The sequence below is a fragment of the Manacus vitellinus genome, unplaced genomic scaffold (genome assembly GCF_001715985.3).
Source record: "Manacus vitellinus isolate BGI_N305 unplaced genomic scaffold, ASM171598v3 scaffold_3_pilon, whole genome shotgun sequence".
Classification (NCBI taxonomy): domain Eukaryota; kingdom Metazoa; phylum Chordata; class Aves; order Passeriformes; family Pipridae; genus Manacus; species Manacus vitellinus.
This window is the reverse complement of record NW_021940535.1, coordinates 10,055,775-10,081,004: the sequence shown is the minus strand read 5'-3', so window position 1 is coordinate 10,081,004 and position 25,230 is coordinate 10,055,775. Positions and strand designations below refer to the sequence as shown.

Below are 25,230 nucleotides of genomic sequence, written 5' to 3'. Positions count from 1 at the left end.
TGGGCTGCTGTGTAGCTCAAGGAACATTTTAAGCAAATCCCTCCTGGGTGATTCCCTCTCCCTCCCAGCTAACCATCTGGAGAATGTACTGGCATGCACCTTTTCTTGCCTTTAGAGCACAGAAAGGGCAAACCTGGCACAGTCACCCCAAACACCATTTTTCATACATTTCTTCCCATGCCACCTCTTTTGGGGGTTTTCAGGCATTTTTGGAAGAAGTACCATCTCCAGCTGCATTACCAGTGCTTCCCTAGAAATGTACAACCCCTGCTCTTCCCCTTCCACCCTGAATGCTGCTGGATTACAGGTAGAACCTTGATGGCAATGTACATCTGGAGTTCTTCCAGCCACTGTCACACAGAAGGCAACAGCTGTGCACAGCTGGAGCCCACCACTGCACTGCACATTCCAGCAACCCCCGAGCCCACTTTTAGCAAGGGATTGTCCTGCCTCACAGCATCACCACAGCATGGCCAGCAGCAGTCTGACACTGGGGTTTCCAGTATTTCCATGAGTAAAGAGAAAATTAAGTCACACAGTAACATAGGGGGTTATTTATTTGTTTATTTAAAAGGCAAATGCTCGAGCATTAAGGCCACAGAGTGGGAAAAAGAAATGGTGACTACATCGGATTATGTGCCACCCCATAAAAAGGGAGGAGGAAAAAAAAAGGAAGGGCAAAAAAGAAAGTTTTAACCCCTCTCTTGTGTTTCAGAGGTGGCTGCTGGGCCACAGAAGGGGGTCAGGTTGCCCTGACCCCTGCTGCCCCTCTGCTCACGGTGTTCTGGTGCCCCACAGCAGCACTGGGTCCCCAAGAAGCCATCTCCTGTGGTGGCACAGCAGAGTGGGAGCTCCTCTCTGCAGGCAGAGTGGGTGCAGGGTCCATGTGCATCGTGTCCATAGTGTAGGGAAGAGCAGGTGATCCTTGGCAGATGAAGTATTAGTTCTTTAGTAAATACAATAGCAACTGGAGGCATGAAAAGGAGTTACAAACAGCAAAAAATATTTTTAAGAGATGTAAATTCTTTACTTGCATAGAAAACCTGCTGTAGAAGACACCAGGTAAGAAGTACAAGAACACTTTCCACGTCTGACATGGCGCTGTCCATCACATATTAACACCTCACATCAGAGCAGTGATGGGATTGCCAGCAGACCATGTCCCACACTGAGCAGTGCAGAGGCAGCATCCTCCCCAGCCCCCCACCACAAGCATCATTTCCAGGAGAGCCTTCCCTGGGACCTAGCAAGGTCCAGCCAGAACCCAGATGGGACTACAGCAGCATGGCTTGAAGATGAAGGCATGATTAAACAAGGGGCAAGACAAACCTATTGCAGCATGGAGCAAAGGAAAGGAAAATGGAGGGTTTGGTTTCAATTTCATGAAAATCATGTTTGGTCTCAAGCGACCACATAAATCATCAAAGAAGGAGGTTTATACTAAAGATGTGGATAAAACAGATTTTTCCAACTTTTGAAGACTTCTGTGACTTCTGACAGTTGTCACACTACACTGAGACAGAGGAGATACACCAAGGGGTACTGAGACTTTGGGAGGGGAGAAAGAAGAGGAGGACAAGGGGGACTGACAGCCAAGAAACACCAGAACTGATGTGTTGGACATAAGAAATCACCCCACCAGGTCGTGGGGGCACCAGAGCTGGGGCTAGGTTGGCTGTCCATGCTCTGCATAAGGCACAGGGACATGTCCCTATCTCTCACTCAAACTGTAATTTGAGGAGGGGAGACGGTTGTTCTGGCTCTTACCCTCCTCTTCACACCATTTTTCTGTTTCACCTATTAAAAAAAAAAAACAAATCCAGAAATGCCAGTACCTGAGGAACAATACAAGAGGTGGGAAACAGGAGCAAAGGACTCTGGTTCTCACAGTGAGGTGAACCAGGTTTGAGAGTGGAGAAGAAAATATGCTGCCTGCATCCATGCCTACCCAAAACCATGTTAGTGGCATCTGTGTCCTGAGAAATGCAGGACATGGGGGTCTCTCCCAGGCTGATGTTCCCATATACCTGCCTCAAGGTGATTTTCAGCCATTATCTAGTTTCTCCCTGTAGCACCATTCCCACTGCAGACACAGCACCAGAGGCAGGGATGTTAACTGGATGCAGAGGCACAGCAGCAAGCCAAAATTAGAAAACACAAGCTAAAAAGGGCACTCTTACTCTTCCTCCTTCAACATCCCCATTACTCCCTACAGAAAATCCCTTATAGATGTGAGTGTGGCCCTGACATCCCTTTCCTGTGGGATGCTGACAGAAGTAGGAAAGCTTCTTCCCTCGGTATCCCACTGCTGCACAGGGCAAAGACACTCAAGACCTAATGTCCAAATGACATGAGAGGGTACCTCGTTGCCCCTCAAATGCAGGGTGCTTCCCTTTACCCAAAAGGTTATAAATACACAGTTCCTAATGGTTTTTTCTAGATCTATTTTTCACTGACAAAGAGGACAGACATCCAGAGGGAAGAGGGGATGGGACAACTGTTCATAAATACGCCCTGGATTTTAGCAAGAACAAGCTGTGTTCTTAAACAGTCAAGGCACTCCGTTTGTTTCCAGTACCTTTGCCAGAAAAAGGCAGAGGACAAGTCCAGGAGAGAATCTCATCCCTCCACAGCAGCCCTGAATGTCACATCATTAATACATCCTAAGATGCTTTTTTGGGGTAAAAATGTTTTTAAAAATCCTGCATAAATTCCATTTGATATCACTCCTATAAATAATAAAATTTCATATAGGTCTTTCACAATACCATGCTTTCATCCCAAAACCTCCTTTCTCTTACTTTTGAGAGGAAGCAGTTATCTTTGGTCCATGTTACAGGGGAAGAGGAGATAAAATCAAGCATGTTCTGTGGTAGGAAAACCAGGAACACGTATCTAATGACAACTGAGCTAAGGGATATGGCAGAAGGGAAAAACCCCCAAACACTTGAAAAACAGTCTAAATTAAAATTACCCTGACATCTGGAGGATGCCAAGTGTTTGTAGTGCATCTGAATACAGGGCCTAGCAACTCCTCTGCATGACTTTGCTGCAACTACTGCCACCTGCAGTGATGCCTTCCTTGAGAGATGTATGTTCCTTCTACAGAATTCACCAGGAGCTTGCTGCAAAATTAGAGTAATGAAACCCTGTGCAGTGGCATGTACTGTTAGGACAACGTTAAACCACAGTAAGATTAAGAGGCACTATTCATTCTCAACTAACTCTAGCTATCAAGAAAAGAAAAAAAAGAGAGACATCTAAATTAGACAAGTCAAATGGAGAGATGGCAGTACCTCCATCAGCAGGGTGTTCCTCTCTCTCTCTCTCTGACTGCAGAAATAGCCCCGGTACCTGGCCTAGACAATTTGTCTGCTTTCTGGGCTGCAGAGGTTGGCCAGGCAGCTCCTGCTCCACACATCTTGTGTGCAAACAAACCGGGGTAAAAGTTCAATGGCAGGGCCAACATTTGCCTGTTCTTGGCTGCACTTGCCACAGGCGAATGCTCCTGGCCAGCCTGGCACCACCACAAGCCCACCAGCTCTGACAAGCACCACCAGTCTTGGGCAGTCCCATAAGCACAGAGGGTAAAAATTTACCCCTGGCGATACTTCAGAGCCCAAAGGAATTACACCCAGGGCGAGCTCATCCATCTGCTGCATCCATAACCCTGTATCCCACCTCTGCTAAGACCTGCACACCAGCAACTTTCATAACCCATAAGCAGCATCCATATGATGAGATGGGCTAAACAGGATGCGTTTTTCACAAAAACTTTCAGAGCTGGGCTAATCTTGCCATCACACATTTAGTCCTCCAAAAGACTGTAAGAACAAAAGATTAACCAGACACCCTAGTTAACCAGACTTCCACATTTCTGGGAACTGGAACCATTCTATCTGACAATTATAAACTGTCCTTAAAGGCCATGTAAGAAAAGCTCAATAAAGCAGCTGGAACAGGTCTGAAAAAGAGCTTATGAACCTCCTCACTTATAAAGCTCTCTCTGGAGATTTGCATTGCTTCCGCTAGTGCTGTACCCAGCTTCCAGACAAACGGTCCTGAATTTTTTAATGCACCAAAACTATGCTAAAAAACAACACCTTAAATCTCCAGCACGAGAAGTTATTAAAAAAAAAAAAAAACACCTGAAAGCTTCTCCTGGCATCGTGGAGGATGCTTTGCTTATTCATGTATCTGGATGGCAACGTCTCGAGCGAGAAACTGCTCGATTTCTTCTTGGGTCAGTATTTCAGACGCAGGAGCTGCTGCCACCGCTTCAGCCGGTGCCGGCCTCTCGCAGTTCAGGTTTGAAAAAGGGTTGAACCAACCCAAAGAGAAGGTACCGCCGAATGCCAGCTTCATTCCTTCCCAGCCGCTGATCTTCTCCCAGGTTGGCTTCTGATTTTTAAGTCGCTCAATACCCTGCAAGAAGAGAAGACTTCAGGGTCGTCTCACATTTATAGCAGGTATTTGGGCATTGTAGCACACACAGAACTGCCTATCTATAGCCAGATTGATGCTATTTGAGTTCGGGTTAACAATGAAGACAATTTAACAAAGTTAACAATCTTGCATTAGTGAGAGTTTCGTCTCTGAATTTAACAACAAAACCCTAAACAATCTGAATCTTGTGGACATATTTTGGCATCAGTTGCTATGGATGCCTACAGTACAGAGACGGCTCCTGAAAAGCCAGCCTTTTGGGAAACATGGATCTCTTCTCACATGGCTTTTTGAATACCTCCAAGGAGAGACAAAATACAGTTAGAACTTAAGAGTTTCACCTTATGTGGGTATTTTTGAAATAGCTTAGATACAGGCAAAATACTGCACCTTTTTCCAGGAATCAGGAATTTACCAGTGCCACACCTAGAAGCTCGCTCTGTCCCAGTTAAGAGCAAATATTTAAGAACACAATTTCCATTTACCAAATTGTCAAAAAAAAATCACAATGCAAGCCAGATAGCTCACTGGGAGGTGAGAAATTCTGTACAGGTGGAAGTGGAGGCTTAAAAAAGGACTGGAACCTTAGTCAGTCAATATTCTGATTCATTCTCCCTCCAAGAACATTGCTTTTAGTAAAGCAAACATTTTGATTGTACTTAAAGAACAGATACAGCAAATCTGGGCAGCAACATTTTTTCCTTGGTAGCCTTTTCCATGTAGAAATAAAGAACTAAAATTTATTTTCTTAATATATATTTTTTTAAGGTTACCAGTGTGAAATAGGGCACAATTTTTTATGCACATCTTCTGTATCATGTAAGAGAGGAGTCAGATCTGCAGCTGGGTAGGATACACTCACAATGACATACAAATGACCACAGAAAGTCTGTTCTTAGAGAAGCGAGAACACTGGATCCCAGTTCTGAGAAACTCAAGGAAAGGGAAAAAACGAGCAAATTCAGTTAAAACTGTATGAAAGAAGGGTATTAGAAGAGCTGGATGAACGATACACTTGTCACGTCCTAATTCTACAGATTTTTCTTAACGACACACTACATTCAAAGCTTGGCAGTGGGGGGAAACAAATACACACAGGAGCTCAAGCAGCACAGCTGCACTCACAGTCAGCCTTACAAATAACACCATAGCAGCAGCCCAGTTTTGCAATAACATTGAGTCAGCATGAGCAGACCCAGGAGAAAACACACCATAAATTGAAGCACTACGTGCAAAGCTTTTTTGAGCTTCATTCATGCCCCGTTTCTCTGTGCTGACTTAGGAGAAACCCAGCAGTGAATGTGAAGAAAGGAATGACACGACACCAAATAGGAATTCTTCAGGGTTGCAATTTCAGGAAAAAGTCAAGCCCTGAAGGACTTTGAATGCTAAGCACAGGCCTGCAGCCCCTCGCTCTGCTCCCAAGCTTGCAAATGTACAGTTTCAAGAGCTCCAGGGAAAAATCCCTTGCAGCCTCTGGTCCCTTGGGATACCACACTTGGTGCTGCTGCAGCCATGGCCCGACCTTACCTCCCTGCTGGGCAAGCTGGGAGAGGAGCAGTGCTAGCACACAGCAGAGCGTTTTAGCACTACCATGTGCTCTTCCTCCAGGATACTCCATTTCCAGCACCCAGTGGCTGTGCAACCGGGAGGCAGAGGCTTTAGCAGCTGAAAGCAGAAGACCACCTTTGCTTGTTGGCTGTTCCTTAGTGAACTGCAGAAACTTCCCATGCATTAGTAACAAACTGGCACCACGACTGCAGCACTTACTGTGTGAGTATCTAGAGAGAAGGAAAACAAGTAGCACAGAGCAGGAGGAGAGACAGACACCAAGCATTTAAACCCTTCCCTGGCAGCACAAGCTTTAACCCTGCCCTCAATCACGTGCTTAATCTGTTTCGATCCCTGCTGCCATCTAGATTGGGAATACAGATTTGGAACACTTCTGGGCAGCAACCCCTCCTTTCCTCCCATAAAAAACATCGCTCACCTGCTCCGCACAGCATCTGCTAACCAAGGAGATAAGCAAGGTCAGGCTGAGGCTGTGCTAATGCCAATTAGGCAGCACTTCATCAGAGCAGGGAGGGGCATACTTTCTCTCTCTCAGCCTGACCTCACTAATCCCTTCAAAGTACGTATTCAAAATAAGCACAAGTTTTATAATTGTATCTTGATCTAATTTGGCTGCCAGCCACATGGTCAGTAGGGTGTGAGGTTATGCCTTAAAAAGAATTTAAGAGGATGGAAGGAAAGCACAGCTGTTGAAGACATTTTGTCACTATTTAATGGAACTTAATTTAAATATATATATATATTATATTTACATAAAATCTCTCACCATTACTTTAGAAAGTGGGAATTTTGTATATCGAATTAAACCAACACCTGTTTATCTTTCCCATAATGCATCATGGTCTTTCACTATTCTAAGTTATATAATTTTGAACCAATACTGAAAAAAAGACATAAACCAAGAAATATAAAATACTGGACACTCCCACTTCAGTAAGAGGTACATCACTGCAAACATGGGGACAGTAAGATAAGGTTGACCTGTAACCACTATGATGCTGGAGGATATACCCTGTTTCCCCCACTATTGCCCTCAGTATCTGCTCCTGTCCAGTGCCAGAGGATGGTGGGCTGCGTCGCCTGACCCAGAAACGATCTGTGGGGCAGCTCTTGCACGTCAGAAGCAATGCATTAATGTCTTTTAATGCACTTTCAAAATATGAAAGAGCAAAATGAAAAGACAAGCATTGTGACAATTTGATGGTTAAGACACTGAAAGCATTGTCATCGGAAATCACGATTAAGGCAGACTTTTCTTACAGCACTTCCTTGCACTTATTTCTGCTTGGAGTACCACTTAGCTTTCCAATACAGAAGCAGCCTGATTTGAGTTTCATTTCAATTTCTCTTGGCCAAGCTAAAACAGAACAAGCACCTGGAAATGGGTTGTCCTGCCCAAGAAAATACTTTACAGAAGCAAACCAATTTGTCTTTCTCATATTAATACTGACTCCCATTTAGTATCATTCAAATTGTACCATCAAGTTGCACAGCTCAAGTAAAACTGAGGACCCTCAGTTACTGCCACACACACACCTGACAGGAACCAATGGCATTTCTGTGATGATGCCTCATTCAAAAAAAAACCAGTTTGACTGAAAACATCAATACTGCATAATGCTGTTAAACAATTTGCATTTGTTTGAAACAAGAAAAACTTGGTAGTTACACATTTTTCCACAATGGTCAAAATGCCAGAACAGCATAACCAATCTTCCTCCAAGATGCATAACCAACAAGGTTAATTAAAATAAAGCCAAACAGGAATGTAGAATTTATAACTGAAGAAATTTTTAAAGCAGTGAACTGAACTAAGAGATGCATTCATTAGTTAATTGCCTAAGTCACTAAAGCCTCTCCCTTCAATATATCTGATTTTGCATCAGATATATTGAGGGCCGGATTCTCTACCAGTTCAAGTTACCACGCACACTGGCTGAACTGACCCTGGCCAAAGATCCAGCCCTTAATTATTAAGCTGGGAGGATTCTCTGAGAAACACCATTGCAAACTAAAATCAGAGTTACAACCTCTCCCAAGTGGAGACATAAACCCCCTGATTAACAGGTCAGTGTATTACCAATTAACTCACTTTTAAACTTAAAAGCCGATCACTTAGTTAATTGACTTTTGTATGCTTCTGCCTGCTCACAAATGGAAGTGAAAGTTCAGAAAACCATTACAGATTTTTCCCAACATTTGAAGCAAAGAAAGAAAGAACAGCAAACAAGTTTTTGCAAAAGTTTTATTGCATTTGTTTTCCATATGGAAGCATTGACAGATTGAAAAGATGCAGCATTCACACTACTTCCAAAATGAGACATCCATTAAATTTCTCCTTCCCCAATCTCCCTCCCTTTCCCCGTGGCTTTGAAGCAGTCTAAACAGGTTAGTTTCCAAAAAAATACCATTTTATTTTAAACCAAGGAAAGAAAAGATTCCTTGGAAGTCATAGACACAGCTGATTTGTATACTTCCTTTGTCTGCAATTCATCTGATGAGCCCATGGGAGTCACAATCCAAAAATATAAAAAAATTCCTGCCAGAACACAAGATGTCAGTTGTAGTTATGAATGGTTTAGCTTTACCCGTTTTTGGAATGCCTTCTGTCCCTCCCACTTCCATCACCACACAGTTCATAACAGCATGCATGCTCCTTATCATAAACATTTCCCAATTTAAAACACACATATATGTGTGTGCATTTACACACACACACACACACGTATGTACAAATATCAGAAAAGACTTACAAAGCTCTAAACCAGGGCAATGCTAAGAATATAGAATTAATCACCCTGGTATACTTACACATCCCATCAATATGAGTCTTTATAGTAATCTGGGCATCATGTCATTTTTTTCACGTTAACACTGTTTAGCAGGCATTGCTCTATCAAGTCATTTACCAAGACAAACACACACAAAGAACATGATTCTGCTATTCTAAACACTTGAAAATTAGCTTTCTTCCTTTCCTGCAAGTGTAAGGCATTTAATAATCCAAAGAGTCTTCTAAATCTGCCACAGTTATCCTAAAAGGGCAACAATTTCCTGCACACTAGGGAGGGAACAGACAAAATAATGCCAGAAAGATGGAATCAGTTCTGTGGCTGGAAGGAAAAAAGAGTGTGGGGTGGGAACTGGTGTTGGCAACCTTCAAGTACTTTAACTGTATGCAATCACCAGGTCAACTGGCTTTTTTGCTGTGTTGCCTTCTTGTCTTGCACCTTTTGGTACACGAAGTATCTGCTTCCCTGTTTAAGTTCACTTGTGAAAGAGCAACATGCTCCTTCAGGAAGTCCAAAGGTGTCTGTGTAGGGCTGTTGGCACTCACATGTCATCCACAGAGCTCATCACAGTCAGGAGACAGCATGAGAATCTATTCAGAAGAGGTGGGTCATAACAGAGAAGAGAGGATCCCCTTCACATTAGTTATGCCATACAGAAAGCAGAGAGAAACAAATGCCAGTAAAGTTAATGTGATAAAAAAAAAAAAAGAAAAAAAAGAAAAAGAAAAAGAAAAGCAGCAGCAGTTTCAGCCAGAGATATAGAATTATCTAAAATGGTGGAATACAGGGCTTTTTTTTCTCTGCAATTATCAGCCATTTAATAGACATAAAAAAGTTCATTTTGCTTTTTGTTTTAAACATTCATGGAAAATTTGTAACAGTAGTGCTGTAATATGTTTCTATTTTAGTGGAAATGCTGGTCAAGAATTCCTCAGACCACATACTGGTACGGGTCTGCTTTTCCTTGGTCTGGTGTTGCGAATGGGCTAAGCCATGCTATAGAGAACGGATGGCCAAATACTGCTTTCATGTTCATCCATTTTGTTTTTTTAGCCCATCTTCTCTCTTCCTTTTTCAACTGTTCTATTCCCTGAAAACAGAAATATCACATTTTCAGTCAAATACTCAGGTTTTGTAGTTCTGGATTCGGGGAGAAGTCTACTCTCAGTTACCCCTTATCCAAAGGATGGAGTAAGAAAATACAAATGTACCTGTATTGCCTTTCCTTTTCTTCTCACTGCTTTATATTAAAAAATATTAAGGCTGTAGATCGTTCATTGGAAATAAAATTACTTTCAATTTGTTCAGTCCTAGATACTTCAGAAACATTTTAAGACCTGACATCCAATCGTCTGTGATGTCAAATAAAAAAAACCCCACCACTTAAAACCAAACAAAAAGTATGTGCTTTAATGGCTGAACGCATCATGTGCTAACCAGATGGAAAAGTTTTAGAAGAATCCATTATAAGCTTGCAGACAAAAAACCAAACCAAACCAAACCAAAACAAAAAACCCCACAAACCCAAAGATAATCTCTGTAATGCTCCCAGATTCACCAAGCAAGTTCAGGAAGTGCCCATGGCTCAGTGTAGCTGAGTCTACCTCTTGCCTCTTTGTATGTCATTAGAATCACTGCTAAAACATGCATGGGCTGACAGCAGGGAGAAAGGGTTAAATAAGACACTGATTCGAAGAAATCATTGGCATCGTTTAGTAAAGGTTAGAGGTAGAACAAAAATAAGCCATCAAGCAATCAGCTGAAACATTCACTAGTAAAACATTAAAAAAAAAAAATTAAAAATTCCACATTGTGTCTAAAACCCACAGAGTGAATTTGGTCTTTCAGGAAAGCCATATATGCCTGGCTGCCACAGAAGCAAAATGAACAAGTGCAGTCACTGTAGAGCATTACTCTTCCACGGGTAGCAGCAGGCAGATGACTCTGTTCTTTAACTCTGCACCTTTTGCAAGGTAAGGTTTCTCCTGACCTACATGTCTCTCCTATGCTATGAATTAACGCACTGCAACACATCTTTGTGTCTCAAATTACCGGTGCTAGGAGCTCTGAAGAACACAGCATGGGTCAACTGCAGGAGTTGTGCTGATCCCTGGTAAATGCCACCTCCAGAGACAAGAGCAAAATACCAGGGCTCTGGGTCCCTTCAGGCAGAAAGGAACCATCTTGGTGGGACAGCATTCTCAAGATAAGGAATGATGTCTCCCAGTGATTGGAAGAGAAAGGTGAAAAAAGGGTCTAAAATGTGAAGTAAAACACTGCAAGAGAGCACAACAAGAAGAATTTCACCTGGAAGTATTCCTCTGCTCAAAACAGATTGCTTGCCAGACACAGTTAGCTCAATGCTAGCAAATCAACAATGAGACATTCCACAGAGCTAAATCCTTTGTGGGTACATATTCGAAAAAGAAAACAAAAATGAAAACACACAACCCAACAGGGGGAGACCATATTTCACTTATTTTTTATTTTAGATTGTTGCATTGCTCCTTTAACATCTATAAGTCCCCAGAATTAGAGGGAAAGGGAAAATCTGGGGAACTTATTTGGTTGCCCTGCTGTAGGAAGCAGCTTCTAAAAATTCTTGACAGGTTTCAAAGACAGAGAAATTCAAATGATAATTTCACAGGCAGTATTGCTAATTTACACACTTATTGATAAACTCAAGCTCAGCAGGATCTGTAGAACACTGTATTTCTTCCTGGGGCTCCCCATCAGAAAGAACAATGAAGTCTTCCTCTGAACATAGAAGAGCCACAGGTGGAACATCAGCCTCTTGCAGAAGCCAAGCATTAAAAAAAAGCACTGCAAAAAAAAAACGTGGGAGCAATGGGCTCTTACAGCATATGACGCCAATCACAGCTCTCCAGTGGCAGCAAATATACCTATTCTAGCTTCCACTGGCCATGGGCAATCAAGGGGAAAGAAACCTAAAGGAGGCAGGGGAGGAAAGAAGAGCTGTCACTCTTTTAAGACTATCACTTCTCTCCAACCACTCCAGTCAATTCAATTATATCTGAGCATGCTTGGTGAAGACTAGAAGTATTCACAAGTGTGGGAACACACCCAGGAGTCACCAGCTCCATCTTCACAGAAGTGGGAAAATGCAGGGATACAGGATGGGCTGCAACACTGCTATGTAACCTCTACTATGCCACCCTTGAATTGGGGATGATTTGATGGCTTTCCAGCAGACTGTAACCAGCAGGCTTACATGAGCCTACTCCACTCCCTTTTCTTTTTCCATCTGGCAAGAGTTTTTGAACTATTTAATAAGTAGCCAAAACTAGAAAATCTTCCAGGCTAAAAGAAGTCTCTGTGTGTTTGTGTATATGTATCCCTCCCCCACCTACTCATCTTGGCTTTCCAGTACATTAACCTGTAAATAGTGACAATCAGGGCACAGCTGAGTTTCAGACAATACCAATGAAAAAGCAAAGAGAAAGAGGTTCTTGAATCCATAGGGAAAAACACTCTCTACAGAGTAATCCCAGTTACCAATACCTACTTTATCGCAGGTACTATCAAAACAGCACCCCAGCCAATACCTAGGCATACACTACTTCCCACAGTAACCTTCAGGGACCACAATCCAGCACTGTGATAGCTCAGTTTATTACACTGGATCTTTCCTCAAGGGGTGCATGAACCTTCTGTGCAATGAGGTAAAAACCTGTAACCCTTCACTGTTTCTACAAATGGTGAGAGAGACAAGGTAAAGGAGAGAGGGTGTGAGACACTCACCGTTTCATCGGTGCAGATGGAGTGTACTTGGGTCCCAAACATAACTGAGGTGAAGATAAGAAATAGGAGAGCCTCGAAACACAAGAGGATGAGAAGAATCACCGTAGTCGGTGGAGAGAAGGAACTGCATTCTGTGAAGACAAAACAACAGAGTTGGAAAGGTAGACATCAAGTAATGCAGCAGCTGCAAAACACCTGCTAAGCCACAAGTTTTCCATACTCAAACTGACAAATAAATTATATGGTCACCATTCCCAGAAAAGTACACATGGAAGCTTTCACAGTCTTGAGGATATTCAACCATAAAATGATCACTCCCACAATTAAAAAAAAAAAAAACAACAACAAACAGACAAGCAAATAAACAAAAAAAAACCCCACACAAACCCTGCAACACTTCAACTTGCTTTTCCATTTCAGTTTTTCCCCAGCATACTGACTAGGACTCTATTCTACTCCATTTCAGCTGTAGCTTCTCTCTTAAACCTCAGTCTTAACAGATTTTCCACAGTGATAAAGTCAATTAGAAATCTCAAGCTGGCAGTCAGGACATGAGGATATGTAGCAACAACCTAAAACCAGAGTATCCTTCTTTCATAACTGCTCTAAGCCGTGACCTAAAGAAGGTCAGATTAAGCCAAATTCTTATTTTTCCTCATAATCTATACTGCAAACTCAAGTAAGAGCTAAAAAAAAACCCAAACCAAGAAGGTAAATACAAAAGAGAAGCAGAAGAAAGGAAGAGGAAGAAAAATGTTATAGGGCCAAGCTCATAGTGTTGAGTGTTGTAAATGTCAGAACATCTCCAGATTTTTTCAAAATCCAAGACTCTCACCAAAAGCCTGTATTTTTCTCATGAGCTGTTAAGCTTTAACAAATACACCATAATCAGAGGCTAACACAATCTGCACAAATGGAAGGAGCTGCAACAACCTATCCATCTCTCATAACAGCTCTCTTCTGCCACCTAAACCTGGGGCAGGTGGGAAAGTGCTTTCCCCACACAAACAGGCTCTGAGGAAGGGGGTAAAGGAAACTACCTTTTGATGTATCCTTCCCTTTATGGCCCTGGCCACTGTAGGCAAATGCAGTTCTCAGTGACAGTTGGCAGCTGTTTTACAAAGTTTTGAACCACAGAACAACCTTGTCAAACTCAATTCATACGTATATCCTCTGCAATAGTATAAACTAAAACCAGTCATTATATTGAATAACACAACTGAAATTCCAAGAAAAAAAAACCTAATCCTTTTCCAAAAAAATTCAGAAGCAGCACATACATCTGCACACACATTCTTTGACAGCTTGCAGTTTGACTCAGCATTACCTCGAGGATTTCCTATATCCATTTATGGTTTTAAAAACATATATAGACTGTCTTCATAAAAATTTACTCACTGGCTGATTCAGAGTGAGGGCTGGAGTTTTTATTTTGGCTTTTTTGAGCTGCTTGGGTTCTGGTTTTGGTTTGCCCTTTTTTTTTTTTGGAAAGGAATTGTTTGTTCTTGTGAGGGTGGATTTTTGGATCTGAGTTAGCATGTTTTTTTGGCAGTCTTGCAAGAATGATTCACGTTACCCTTTTAAAAAAAGCATATGCATTCCTCTTGTCTTGTGTTGGCATTCAGGAAATTAGTGCTGTGTTCATTTCAACAGTAAGTTATTGCACACATACTTGTTAGGTGTCTTTACATCTCAGCTTTTTCCTAGGTAGTATCAGGTGTAAGTTGAAACAGGACTTTTCAGGACAGAGATCCCAGCAGGTCAAAAAGAATTATAAAGTTCCAGGATTGATCATTAAAAAAAATTTAAAAAGAGATAGCACAGCAGAGCCCTGACAGCATTCTTCTGAAACAAGTAAACTACATTATAAGTTCTTACTCAAAAACTAATCTGATATCTTAATGAGGTATTTTGTTGGTACTCACTTGTCCAGTCTTCTTCAAAGCAATACAAGAAGTGAAATCCCACCATGATTAAAGCATGCAGGGAAATCAGTGCTATATACATCTGAAAAATAAAGGATGTAATATAGGTACCAGGTGAGTTTAAAGACCAAAATGCTACATCTTCCCAATACTTCAAATAAAGCAAAGTGCTAATGTTTCAAAACAAAACCAAACCACAAACAACTCCAAAAACGATCAAACTCTTCCATCTCCCCTAAACAAGCACCATGAAGCTGGCAAACACCAAGACTACACAGACTCATTCTGGCCTTACTAACAGCTCTGAGCAAATAGGAGGGAGACTGCTGAGTTCAAAGCCAGCTGGATACCAAACTCAGCCTCCCCTGTCCCAGAGTGGCCTTCCACTCAGTCTAGTGTCCTTATCTCCCCTATGTACAACACAGCTTTCAGAGAACAGTAACACTGACATCTAGGTATCACATTGTCAAAGCTTACATCCTTGCTCTTGAGAGCCCTGTAGTCTCCCAGAGAAACAACAGTTAATTTGTTTTAAGCAGAAAACGCACTTTATCTGTTTTCCAGCTTGAGCTCAGAAAAATGATGTATTTGTTTAATAAGCGCTTTCCCTGAGGCAGATGCTTGCATGGAAAATTTCTCTCTGGCTTTAATACTTGGTAGTAAATACTTTTTGTTTTAAACTAGGTCTTAGCTTTGTAACAGAAAGTGTATGTAACAAAAAGTTATAACAGAAACTATATGCAGTACTACACATACATTACAATTTACCAAGACAGGACTAAAAATATGACTCTCCTGAACGTACAAACTCTGACAAAGGTCAGCAGATACTAGAAGTGAGAGAGATTTTGTTAAAAGAAATCCCTGTGGAAGCAGTAAAAGGCAATAGGGGAATATTTTTTTTTCCAGTTCAGTATGCTGCCATTCTTTCACTTCCTCAGGTCTCAAGAACAAAACCAGCAACCCTTAGTTTGTTTCTCTCAACTCCATTAAGTGTTTAATATAGTCTGCTTGAAAGTAGATGTCAAGTTTTAATAGAAACTGAAATCCTTTTGATAGGACTAAAACACCTAGCTCACTCAAGGTGAAAAAACAACCTTGCTCAAAGGAAAGAAACGGGATTAATTTTGTTCTGTAATCCACATCCTAGCAAACCACAGCACAGAACACTAAGCCTTTCCATTTAACTGAAAATCTCCCCCTTGTTACTTGGTAATATGAGAACAGTCTTCCTCAAACCTGCAGATGTCTCAAAAGATTTATTAATAAAACAGAGCATCACTGAAAGTCAGCCTTGTAATGTTCACACTACTCCCACGGGATATTCACAGTTTGCTCTGATGAAACACATTTCAACCCTTCCAGAAATATGCAGCATTCAAGTGTGCACTGCTGTTTTCTTACTCATGCTACAGATATAGTACAAAAAGTCAAACACCTCCTTGGTTTTCAAGTACAAAAATAAACCCCTTGCAATTAAAAGGTGGATAATTCTTGCCAAAGGGGATGCAGACTTCCCACTCCTCGCTTAAGATGTAGCAACAGCTCTTATTACATGATCCCACACAGGTACTCATACAACCATAAAGCTTAGGAGCCCTATATACACCCTGGGACCCTACCAGCCACAGTAAAAGGATGGCCCATGCATCAAAAAGCTCAATGCCACAATAAACCACTCCCATTACAATATAGATGCTCAACAACTGCCAAAAGAAACCTCAAAAAAACCTTGAAAATACTTCCCATGATGTTTTTTCCCATTGCTGTGGGTGGATGGGTCTGTGTGGGTGAGTGGGTGGGTGTGTTCCCTAACTAGTGAAACAGAAGTCTGCAGCAGCTCCCTGTAAAGTTCTTCCAAAACAGGAAGGAAGAGAAAGCCAGCTTTGGGAGCTGCCTCACAGACTACACGCTGCATTTCAGTCCTTCCCACTGGACAGCCTCAAGCATCACTTGCAAAATACTTACTGTAAACAGTACAAAGTACTTCTGGTTATTCTCTCCTACACAGTTATTGACCCATGGGCAGTGATGGTCCATTTTCCGAATACACCTCTTGCAAACACTGAAAGAATAGAGGTCTTTATTAACAGCACTTTTCATTCCAGGAACATAAGATTTCACTGGGGTTTGGGGGACAAAGAAACTACAGAAAAGAATCAGAAGTGAAATCTGAATCTTAAAAAATTTACTTGTCACCATATTTATGTTTGTGGTTTTTTTATCTTGACTAAGTCTGTTAAAAATGAACCATAGAATACCAAATCACCACTGCAAAAATTAATGCCACATTATCAGTTGTTCTGTCAAAAATATATCAAAAATATTTGAACAATATATTTGGGCAGATGGAAAAAATCTGTGATTTTGTTTAGTTTTAACCTATTTCGTCTGTGAAAACGTCCATAAATTAAAACCAAAGAGAAATTAAAACCAAAGAGAAATCAGAAAGATACAAAAAGCAGTAATGAATAAAGATACTTTTCAGAGTTGCTAATTACAGACTACGGTTTATTTACCAACATTTGCTGGCAGCAGGAACTTGCAGAAAAGGAAGTTAAATAAGGCACTAGAAAAGATTCTTGACATCGAGGTTAGCCACATACTAATATAAAATAGCTGTGGCAGTCAGTCAGGAAGACAGTACCACAATACACATTCAAGGTGAAATTAGATGTTAAAGCACTTCACAAAACCAGGCTAATGAAATCAAAATTCAAATTCTTGCCAGCGTGCACATTGTGGCCAGAAGTCAAATATGAAAAACATTATTACTTTGTCTGGACATCATTCTCTTGCTTAGTCAGTAACTGCTTCAATTCACATAATAAAGGAAGTCTTTTTCTTTGCTGCTTTCTCATATGATAGGAGACGAAAGGCAGTCTCCTGATACCACATTGCACAAACAAGCACAGAAATCAAATATGAAAAAAACACAAAACCCCAAAGCAAACAAACAATGGACCCAGAAAGGAAACAGTCATTCCAGAACAATTCTGGCAGCCCTGAAACAGAAAGGATTGGGCGCTCTGCTAATTTTATTTTTCTTCTTATAACAAAAAGTATTTTGACCTTAATATAACAATAAACTTCAACACCCAAACGCTTAAGGGAAACTCAAACAAAAACATGTTCTTATCTGCACGTATGAATAAATAATAGAAAACCTCTCTGTCAGAACAGCCTTTCACTCACTCTACGTGGTGGGAGGGAGTAATCCCCAAGGATACTTGCATGCCTGAAAAACAAATGAGTTGCTATAACCCTGACCCTAAATGAAAGGTCAGTCAGGCAGGCTCTGGCCTCTCAGCATGGGGCCAGATCAGGAGATGCTTCTCCTTAGGTGTGCTCAAGTACCCCATTACCTTCCAGCCCCAGGTGCAGTGGAAAACGGGAAAAGTCTCATTTTGCCAGAACAAGCAGCTTGAAATTATTTTTGAGCTACATGGGGACTGCAATCAGCTGGCACAGTAAAAACAATTCATCTGCCAGATAATGTGCTTCGTATTATAATGATCAACCACTGCTTTAAAAAAATAAAAAAAAAGGAGGGGGGAAGGTGGGGCAGGTGGTGTAGAGGAGGATGCCTCCTTGTCTGTAGATGTGCACACACTTCCCTTGGACTCTGAAATAGGGGAGTACCCAAGCAATCCCTTCAACTGCTCCTAGGTCCTAGTTCCCCAGAGAGACAATCTGAAGCAGCCAAGCCACAGATGTGGAAGAGGTAGCTAAGGCTGAGAGGAGAGGTTTTATTCCCTGTACACATACCAAAAGCAGTTGGATGACAAGCAGAACAGGAAACTAGCTGGTGGAAAAAGAAACATAGAAACCATGACTGAAAAGTACAGGCAGCAGGGATTACCCAATCTCAGACACTCTCCCCCATTTGACCACCCAGCTTCCAAATGCTGGCAGGACTAGCTTACTGGGCTTAGGGAACTCACTAAATAGAACATGAATCAAAAAACATCCTGGTCCCTCTGGCATACCACTAGCAATATCTCCTTCTGATGCATATGCACAACCTTGATGTGTTAAAGTCTAATAAATCTTCCTAGTCCATAGAAAACCTTTTGACTGAAGATTCTCAACAGCATCAGTGCTCAGTGGATAAGTTTCCCAAATCTTAATGTCTAAAACCTTATCTTAAAGCACAGAAAAAAGGATCACAGTGATGAGGCTTTGTGTTTAGCCAGGGTTGTCTTCATTTACCTATGCTGTGAGTCATCATCAAGACAGCATTTTAGATGTGAAGTTTCATTCATAATTGAAGAGCTGTCAGAGGGGATTTTACAGTAGCATTAATAAGTGATAAGCATGATCACATTGCTCCTGATGAATAACCAACTCCTGATTTTGATTAGAATAAAAAAAAACAACAAAAAAGAAAAACATTTGCAAACTAAAGCTCTGAAAGTAAGAATGAAAAATGCAAACAGCAGAACAAGTTTGTTCAGCTCAGTACCATGTATTCCCCTCCCCACAAGACCACTGCACAAATCAGCAGTAATCCTGGTACAAGCTCTCTTGGTACGTATTGGGTTTTGAGGAGGTAAGGAAGTGACACCAGTGCAAACTCATTAACTACTTACTGGAAAGCAGGTTCGCTTGCTTTAAAAGCAGAAGAGAATTTTAGGAAGTAGTTATTTTTTTGCTCACTGCCCTTTAGTACTAAAAAGCTCACTACCAGTTACTCTCTTCCGGGAAGTTTATCCTACCAGAAAAAGAAAGGACATGACAGATCAGTAGGCATACTGATCTATCACATAGCACAAAACAAAGTCACAGTACTCAATAAAAATGTGGAAGTCTGAGCTCTTAAAAAATATATACAGTTATCTGTACTTTAGTTTTAACTTAAATATCACTTCTCAATAGAATACGCAGTTCGACAAATGGGTTTGTGAAGAAAAATAAAAATGGAAAAGACACTGACTCTCTGAGAGACATTACATTTTTTAGATTTCTATGCTTTCTGGTATATAATGTCTCTTTTTAAGTCACGTTTACATGAAAATTTATGGAATGCCAATTACAAGGCTGGAGCCAAGGTTGCACTCATTTTAAGTGTTTCTCACTTTAAGTGGCCCCAGTGTCCTATAGATAAAAACTTGTTAGGAAAGGCCTGAGATTTTTTCAGAGAAACTTAAATGTGTCTGGCACTATTGGCAACAGAATTCAGATACCAGTCTCTCAATTTACCCACTCCAGTCTCAGACTCCAATAACAATTTAGATCAAGGCACACTGGTGAATAATTCTTGAGGTCTTAATAATACAGCTGTCTTCAGAAGAGACTTTACCTGCAGTGATGTGCTCTGTCAGGTTTGATGCTACAACACTTTGGGCACTTGTAAACCACCTGGCCTGGCTTTAGCTGCAAACTCTCAATGAACTCTTTTGTGGCATTACCTTTGGGTACAGCACCCTGCAGGAAAAAAAATAAACCAGAAGATTAACCTGTGGACATTACAACTGCTAAGAACGACAGGATGACTTAAAACTACGGGAGGGGAGGAAAAAGAAAGAAATAAAAACTTCCCTAAGATCAACAGAGTTGCAAGAAGATTCAGAAAAGAAATGAAAATGTGGTACTAAAATATGGAATCACATACTTAAACATCATTCTGGTGGGGTTTTTTGGGTTTTTCTAAACATCAATAAATCCTCACTTAAGCAATTATTCTTTTGTAATCCTATCATAAGCTTAAAATATTAAAGAATCCTCACCCCTCTTTTCACATCAACAAATTTATCATGCCAGTGTTTTGTATCACAAGATGGAAACAGCAGATGTTTTATTTCCATACAAGCAGCTACTTCCTGAAGTATCATTTTGTACACTAAGAGTTGCTGGTAAACACCTCATGTATTTATATTTATCCTTCCACTGTGTATTTGTTATTTAAATTAGGGCCTAACATTCAAACAGTGAACACTAAAAATCTTCCCACCTGAATAAGACTAGGTAAAACATTCTTAGCTGTCTTTAAATAGGTAACATATTGCTGATGCAGGAGCCCAAGTTCATGAGTTTCCTGTCTTTTTTGCTCAAAAAAACTGTATCAAAGAAACTCCCTCCCCTCAAAAAAAAGCCATGAAACATACTGTATGAAATCACTGCTGGTACATTGGTACAATTAACTTCTGTGAATTTAAGGCTTTTTTATTAAAATAAAAACAGAGAAGCAATATTTTGACAGATTTCTGACAGAACGGTCTCTTTTTAACATATCTATACAACGTCCTAACAGCAATAAACAGGAAAGATACACGCCAGTGAGAGAACTGCATATTGAACCAGTATTATAAGGCTTTCTAGAGCAATAGTTTTTTCCACAAAAACTCTCAACAGGACTGACCAATTAAAAAAATTACGAAAACCAACTTCCCCAAAATGTTACAACTCACGTTCTCTCTCTTCAACACTCAGCAAAGCTCAAAACCTTAGGAATGTTTTAGCAAGAAGCAGTTCCTGAAATGTGAGACACATGCTATCAATTCTGAAGAACTCAGGTGTTCATTTATTTATAGTAAGAATTTTGTTTGTTTGCCTCAGCAGTGATTTCTCTTTCATTCTGATCCCAGACGTGCCCCTGGCTCCCCATGTCCTGGCAGCTTCCTTAATCCCTGACTCACACTGTCTGCCAGATGTTGCTGCATCCCTTCTCTGTATCTTCCCTTCTGCATTTTATTTAGCTGAATTCCTCATTAAAAAAATGAAACAAAATCCCACTGGCTCTTGCCCTCCACACAAATAAATCCCACCTCACACTAGGAATTAACATATCTTTTCCAAATGACTCTCAATAGAGATTGTATCTGCTTCTCCAATGTAGCCTGTTTCAAAATATAGCTTTTGTTTCAGAAGAGTTTCTAGTAACTCTGCAAAATAATTCCAGCGACTTGAAGGTCCCTAGGCATAAAAGCCACACAACATACAGTAATTAACAACAACCACCACCCTTAGGACACAAACTATCTAACAAACTGCTGCAGCCCAGTCCAATGACCAGAAGTTTCAGAGCATAAACTATTGCTTACAGTTCTGCCCAGTAACAGTGTGCAATTCAACCGTCTTTACTATAAATTGTGAGACCGCCCCAAATAAAGCCATTTCTGCACTGCTGTGGCTTCTGGAAGAACTGGAATCTAAGAAGCAAAGATTGTTCTGAACTCTTAATGGCACCTTAACAAGGTTGGAAGTAGGAAATGACATTTGGAAGGAAGAGAGTATCAGAGGTACACCACCACTCCCAACAGCAACAAGAACGCTTGTGAGGAAGGGGACAAGAGAAATCTAAGTGTGTCTTTCCTTCCACTGACGATTGGAAATGGGGTTTTGAATTGAATCTACTGTCCAGGAATTATTAAGCAAATAAACCATCACAGGCCACTCAGCATTAGCCTCATGTTGCTAAACCGTATCTTCTCACTAGCTGAAAGATGACAAAGCAGCAGATCAGATCTCTCTGAGCAATGTCCTACGGATCCACACAAGGAAGTCTTACAACTCTGATGCTTCCCAACTTGCCTAACAGCTCTTAGCACACTCACACAGTATTTATTTCAGCACTGTCCAATACACTCAACAAAATCAGGAGAATGTGAGATGGTAACATGGCTTTTCAAAACAACACACGTTCTGCTCCATTCTGCTGAAGCAATACTTGCCAAGGCAGACAACTAAAACCAGCTTTTCCAGCTTTACTGTTTGTCAAGACATGACAAGCCACAAACACGAGATCTGCCACTGGGGAGAAAACAGTGTCAGAGAAACACTCTCCTTCCCAGTGAAAAAGAGGAGCTGCTCACACACTGGGAATCTAAAGCTGGGTCCTTGACTTTGCTTCTGACTTGAGTGGGATGAAAAATTAGCATACCACATCAGCAGCCTCACTCAGCAGGCTGACACACAGAAGATTATTTAAATCTGCCACTCACTCGGCAAGTGAGTTACCCAACATCTAGCAGACAAGAAAAACACCGCCTGTTTCTTTCCGAGACACACAGAGAGAGGTATACTTACTGGATCTGTCAGCATAGCACGAAAATGTGAAGCCAAAGCGAGGAAAGCCAAGGTGTTGAACAGTGTGCCATTGATGACACTATAAACATAATCTCTTGATGGAACTAGCATGACAAGAAGGACTACAAAGTCGGCATAGAACACCAGCATCCAGGTAACGACAGCACATGCAATACCACAGCCATCTCGAATAAACCACATTGTTCCCAGGGAAGCGCGGCTAGGAGGTGGAACACACTTTTCTGGCTGGAGGTATTCTGGTGTCCTTTCAATATCTCTGAAGCGGTGGACTGGAGTAATCATCATAGGCTATTATGTCCATACTTGCATCTGAAAAAGAGAATCAGAAATAGTGTTCACCGCTCTGCAAGACATGCGGCCCTCTGCTCACGGAAAGGCACGGCGATCACATGGAAAATTCAGAATTGCAGAAAGACAGTTGAAAAAGCAAAAAAGGTAAATAAATCAAATGCGAAATAATGGATTTGGAAACCACACCCTTTCACTTATCGGAACACTTCTTACTCAGAAGACTCTCTAAGTGCTTTTAAGAGGTGCTTAATTATACATTAGGTCCACCTGTGTGCCACCTCCACCTTCCCCTGCAGAAAGGCAACAAGCCTTTCTTTTAATGAAGAAAAAGTCATCAGGTAGCAGCCAAGAGGAGCTGCCCCAACAGGAACTGAAGCAAGAACTGGGCACTGCCATGTGAGGAAAAGAGGAAAGACCTAGCACAGTTGGCAGGGTTCCTCCTTGCTGCCTCAGATCTGGGGAAGGGTCTCTCCTACAGATATTGGGTAACTTAGCAAGTAGAAAAAGTATCCTTTCTCCTTAGCCATTGACTCACAGCTTTGGTGTAAAACTGCAAAACCCAACCACTCTAAAATTAGATTTGCAGGAATTGATCAAGAAGCAACCCAGGCAAAGATCTCAACGGGAACTTCTAGTCTTGGTTGAAGGATGGTCTTCCCCAGCAACAGCTGTCTCCTACTCTCACCTTTTCCTCCGGCCTTACAATCCTTGGAAGTCTTCTGCTTTGCCATGGCTCTCACACCACCTTTGCTCCATCCCTCAAAGGCATTTGTTTTCACTCCCCTTTAGCACTTCTAGTCAACTCCATTCCACGGCAGTAAGAGCACTAACACTGACATTGCCCTGTCCTCTCCTCTCTGCAGGCACCTTGCCTATCCAGAGGGTAAGGTCCACCTTGGAGCCAGAAACTGTAATATTCCAGGTATATGCGGCACTTACTGTAGTTTCAGTGTAACTCCCACTAAACATAGGCATTTGAGAAAACAGAAAAGGTGCTCATAAGTCTCTGGCAAGGGATCAATCCATTTGCAGTGTGAATGTACACCACTCAATAACTGAGCACACCTGGAATGCTAAGCTTTGAAAGAGGCTCTTTATACACCCAGCAGCTTCTTCCAAAGACACTTCTTCACAGAGTATTTGCACAGTGCTCTAAGCACTCAAAAACACTACAACCTCTAAAGACCCACCTTCTACAAAAATGGCTACAATAATTTTACTACCAAATACACTGAACTGCATATACCTGAACAGAAGGGATCAGCCTCCTGCTATTTCAACACATCAGGCTTTTCAAAAAAAGAGTGTGCATTATGCAATTTTATTTCAGAGAAACGAAGACAATGCTCACCATTAATTATGCTTTCTGCCAAAAATGTTCATACTGAAGCTGCTTTTGTACTTGTTCAAAAAGTTACACTGTCGCCTATATAAAGGGGAGAAATTTTACAGAAAACATAGTCAGCAAATTGCAAAACTACCTAGGACCTTAAACTTCTCTCCAAATGTTATCGCTGAGCTCTGTCAAGCACAAGGAGAAAGCTCTATTCCGCATAATGCAAACCAAAAAGGAAATGTTATTGCCCCTACCCAGACAGGGAAGAAGAAGACAGTTTGCTTTTTAGTTATTATTTCAAGAAGACCAAATTCATAAGAGGAAAATTAGTCTTTTAAGGCCAAAGATTAAGGTTATTAATGAGCAGGATGATTAATTACATCCAAGCGCAGAAGCGATGAACTTTGTGTGCCTTAGTGTGAGTGACATCGGGGAGAGGCGACTGGAACTGCTGCTGCCACAGCAAGAGTCAAAAGCCAGGAGCACAAAGTTTCTAGGTGAAGAGAAGGAGATGAACTAGACCATTTATAATATTTGTTTGCTAACATAACTGTAAATAAATAAACCAGGAGAATTAGGTATTTCTTATCTTTCTGCTTTGAGCATTTAGTATGCTGCCAAGCAAGTTTAAGACGGTTTATGAATCTGAAGAAAGTCACATGGATTAATGTTAAAGCATATCAGTCTTGTATTTATACATACATCAAACAGAACAGAAAAATCAAGATAAAAACGTCCTTCTAAGAATGTCATTTACTTTGGCGAGAAAAAAAAACCACAACAAAAAGCCCTCTCCTCATTCACAAAATTCACATAACACATTGTAATTACTGTGTATTTTAACCACAGCTATAATTTAGCCTCATGACTCCCAATACTTAGGAACACAAGCTATATAATTTTCATAAACAGTGATTACCCAAATGATCTGGTGGTCTAAGTTCAGATAAATCTATACCTACTGGTAAATCCGTACCTTTTCTCCAGTTTTTCACAATTTCTGTGAGGACAATTATGTACTTATATATTCACACAGACTTAACCAGCATTTCTAAGA

The 25,230-nt window shown here is 41.1% G+C and overlaps 1 protein-coding gene across 4 annotated transcripts; it reads right to left on the bottom strand.

The window, feature by feature from the left end:
• Window positions 1–544: 544 nt before the first annotated feature.
• On the bottom strand, window positions 545–22,855 carry ZDHHC3 (zinc finger DHHC-type containing 3). 4 transcript variants are annotated; one of them, XM_018075715.3, is made up of 6 exons: window positions 22,526–22,855; window positions 19,800–19,924; window positions 16,466–16,562; window positions 14,498–14,579; window positions 12,573–12,703; window positions 545–4,425 (listed from the first exon to the last, which is right to left on the bottom strand). In XM_018075715.3, the coding sequence occupies exons 1-6, from the start codon at window positions 22,829–22,831 to the stop codon at window positions 4,186–4,188; spliced, it is 981 nt and encodes a 326-aa protein (XP_017931204.3). In that variant the 5' UTR covers window positions 22,832–22,855; the 3' UTR covers window positions 545–4,185. The 4 variants fall into 4 exon arrangements, with proteins under 4 accessions (XP_017931204.3, XP_008929450.1, XP_017931205.1 ...); XM_008931202.2 differs by lacking the exon at window positions 545–4,425 and adding an exon at window positions 8,250–9,900; XM_018075716.2 differs by lacking the exon at window positions 545–4,425 and adding an exon at window positions 11,277–11,633.
• Window positions 22,856–25,230: the final 2,375 nt, after the last annotated feature.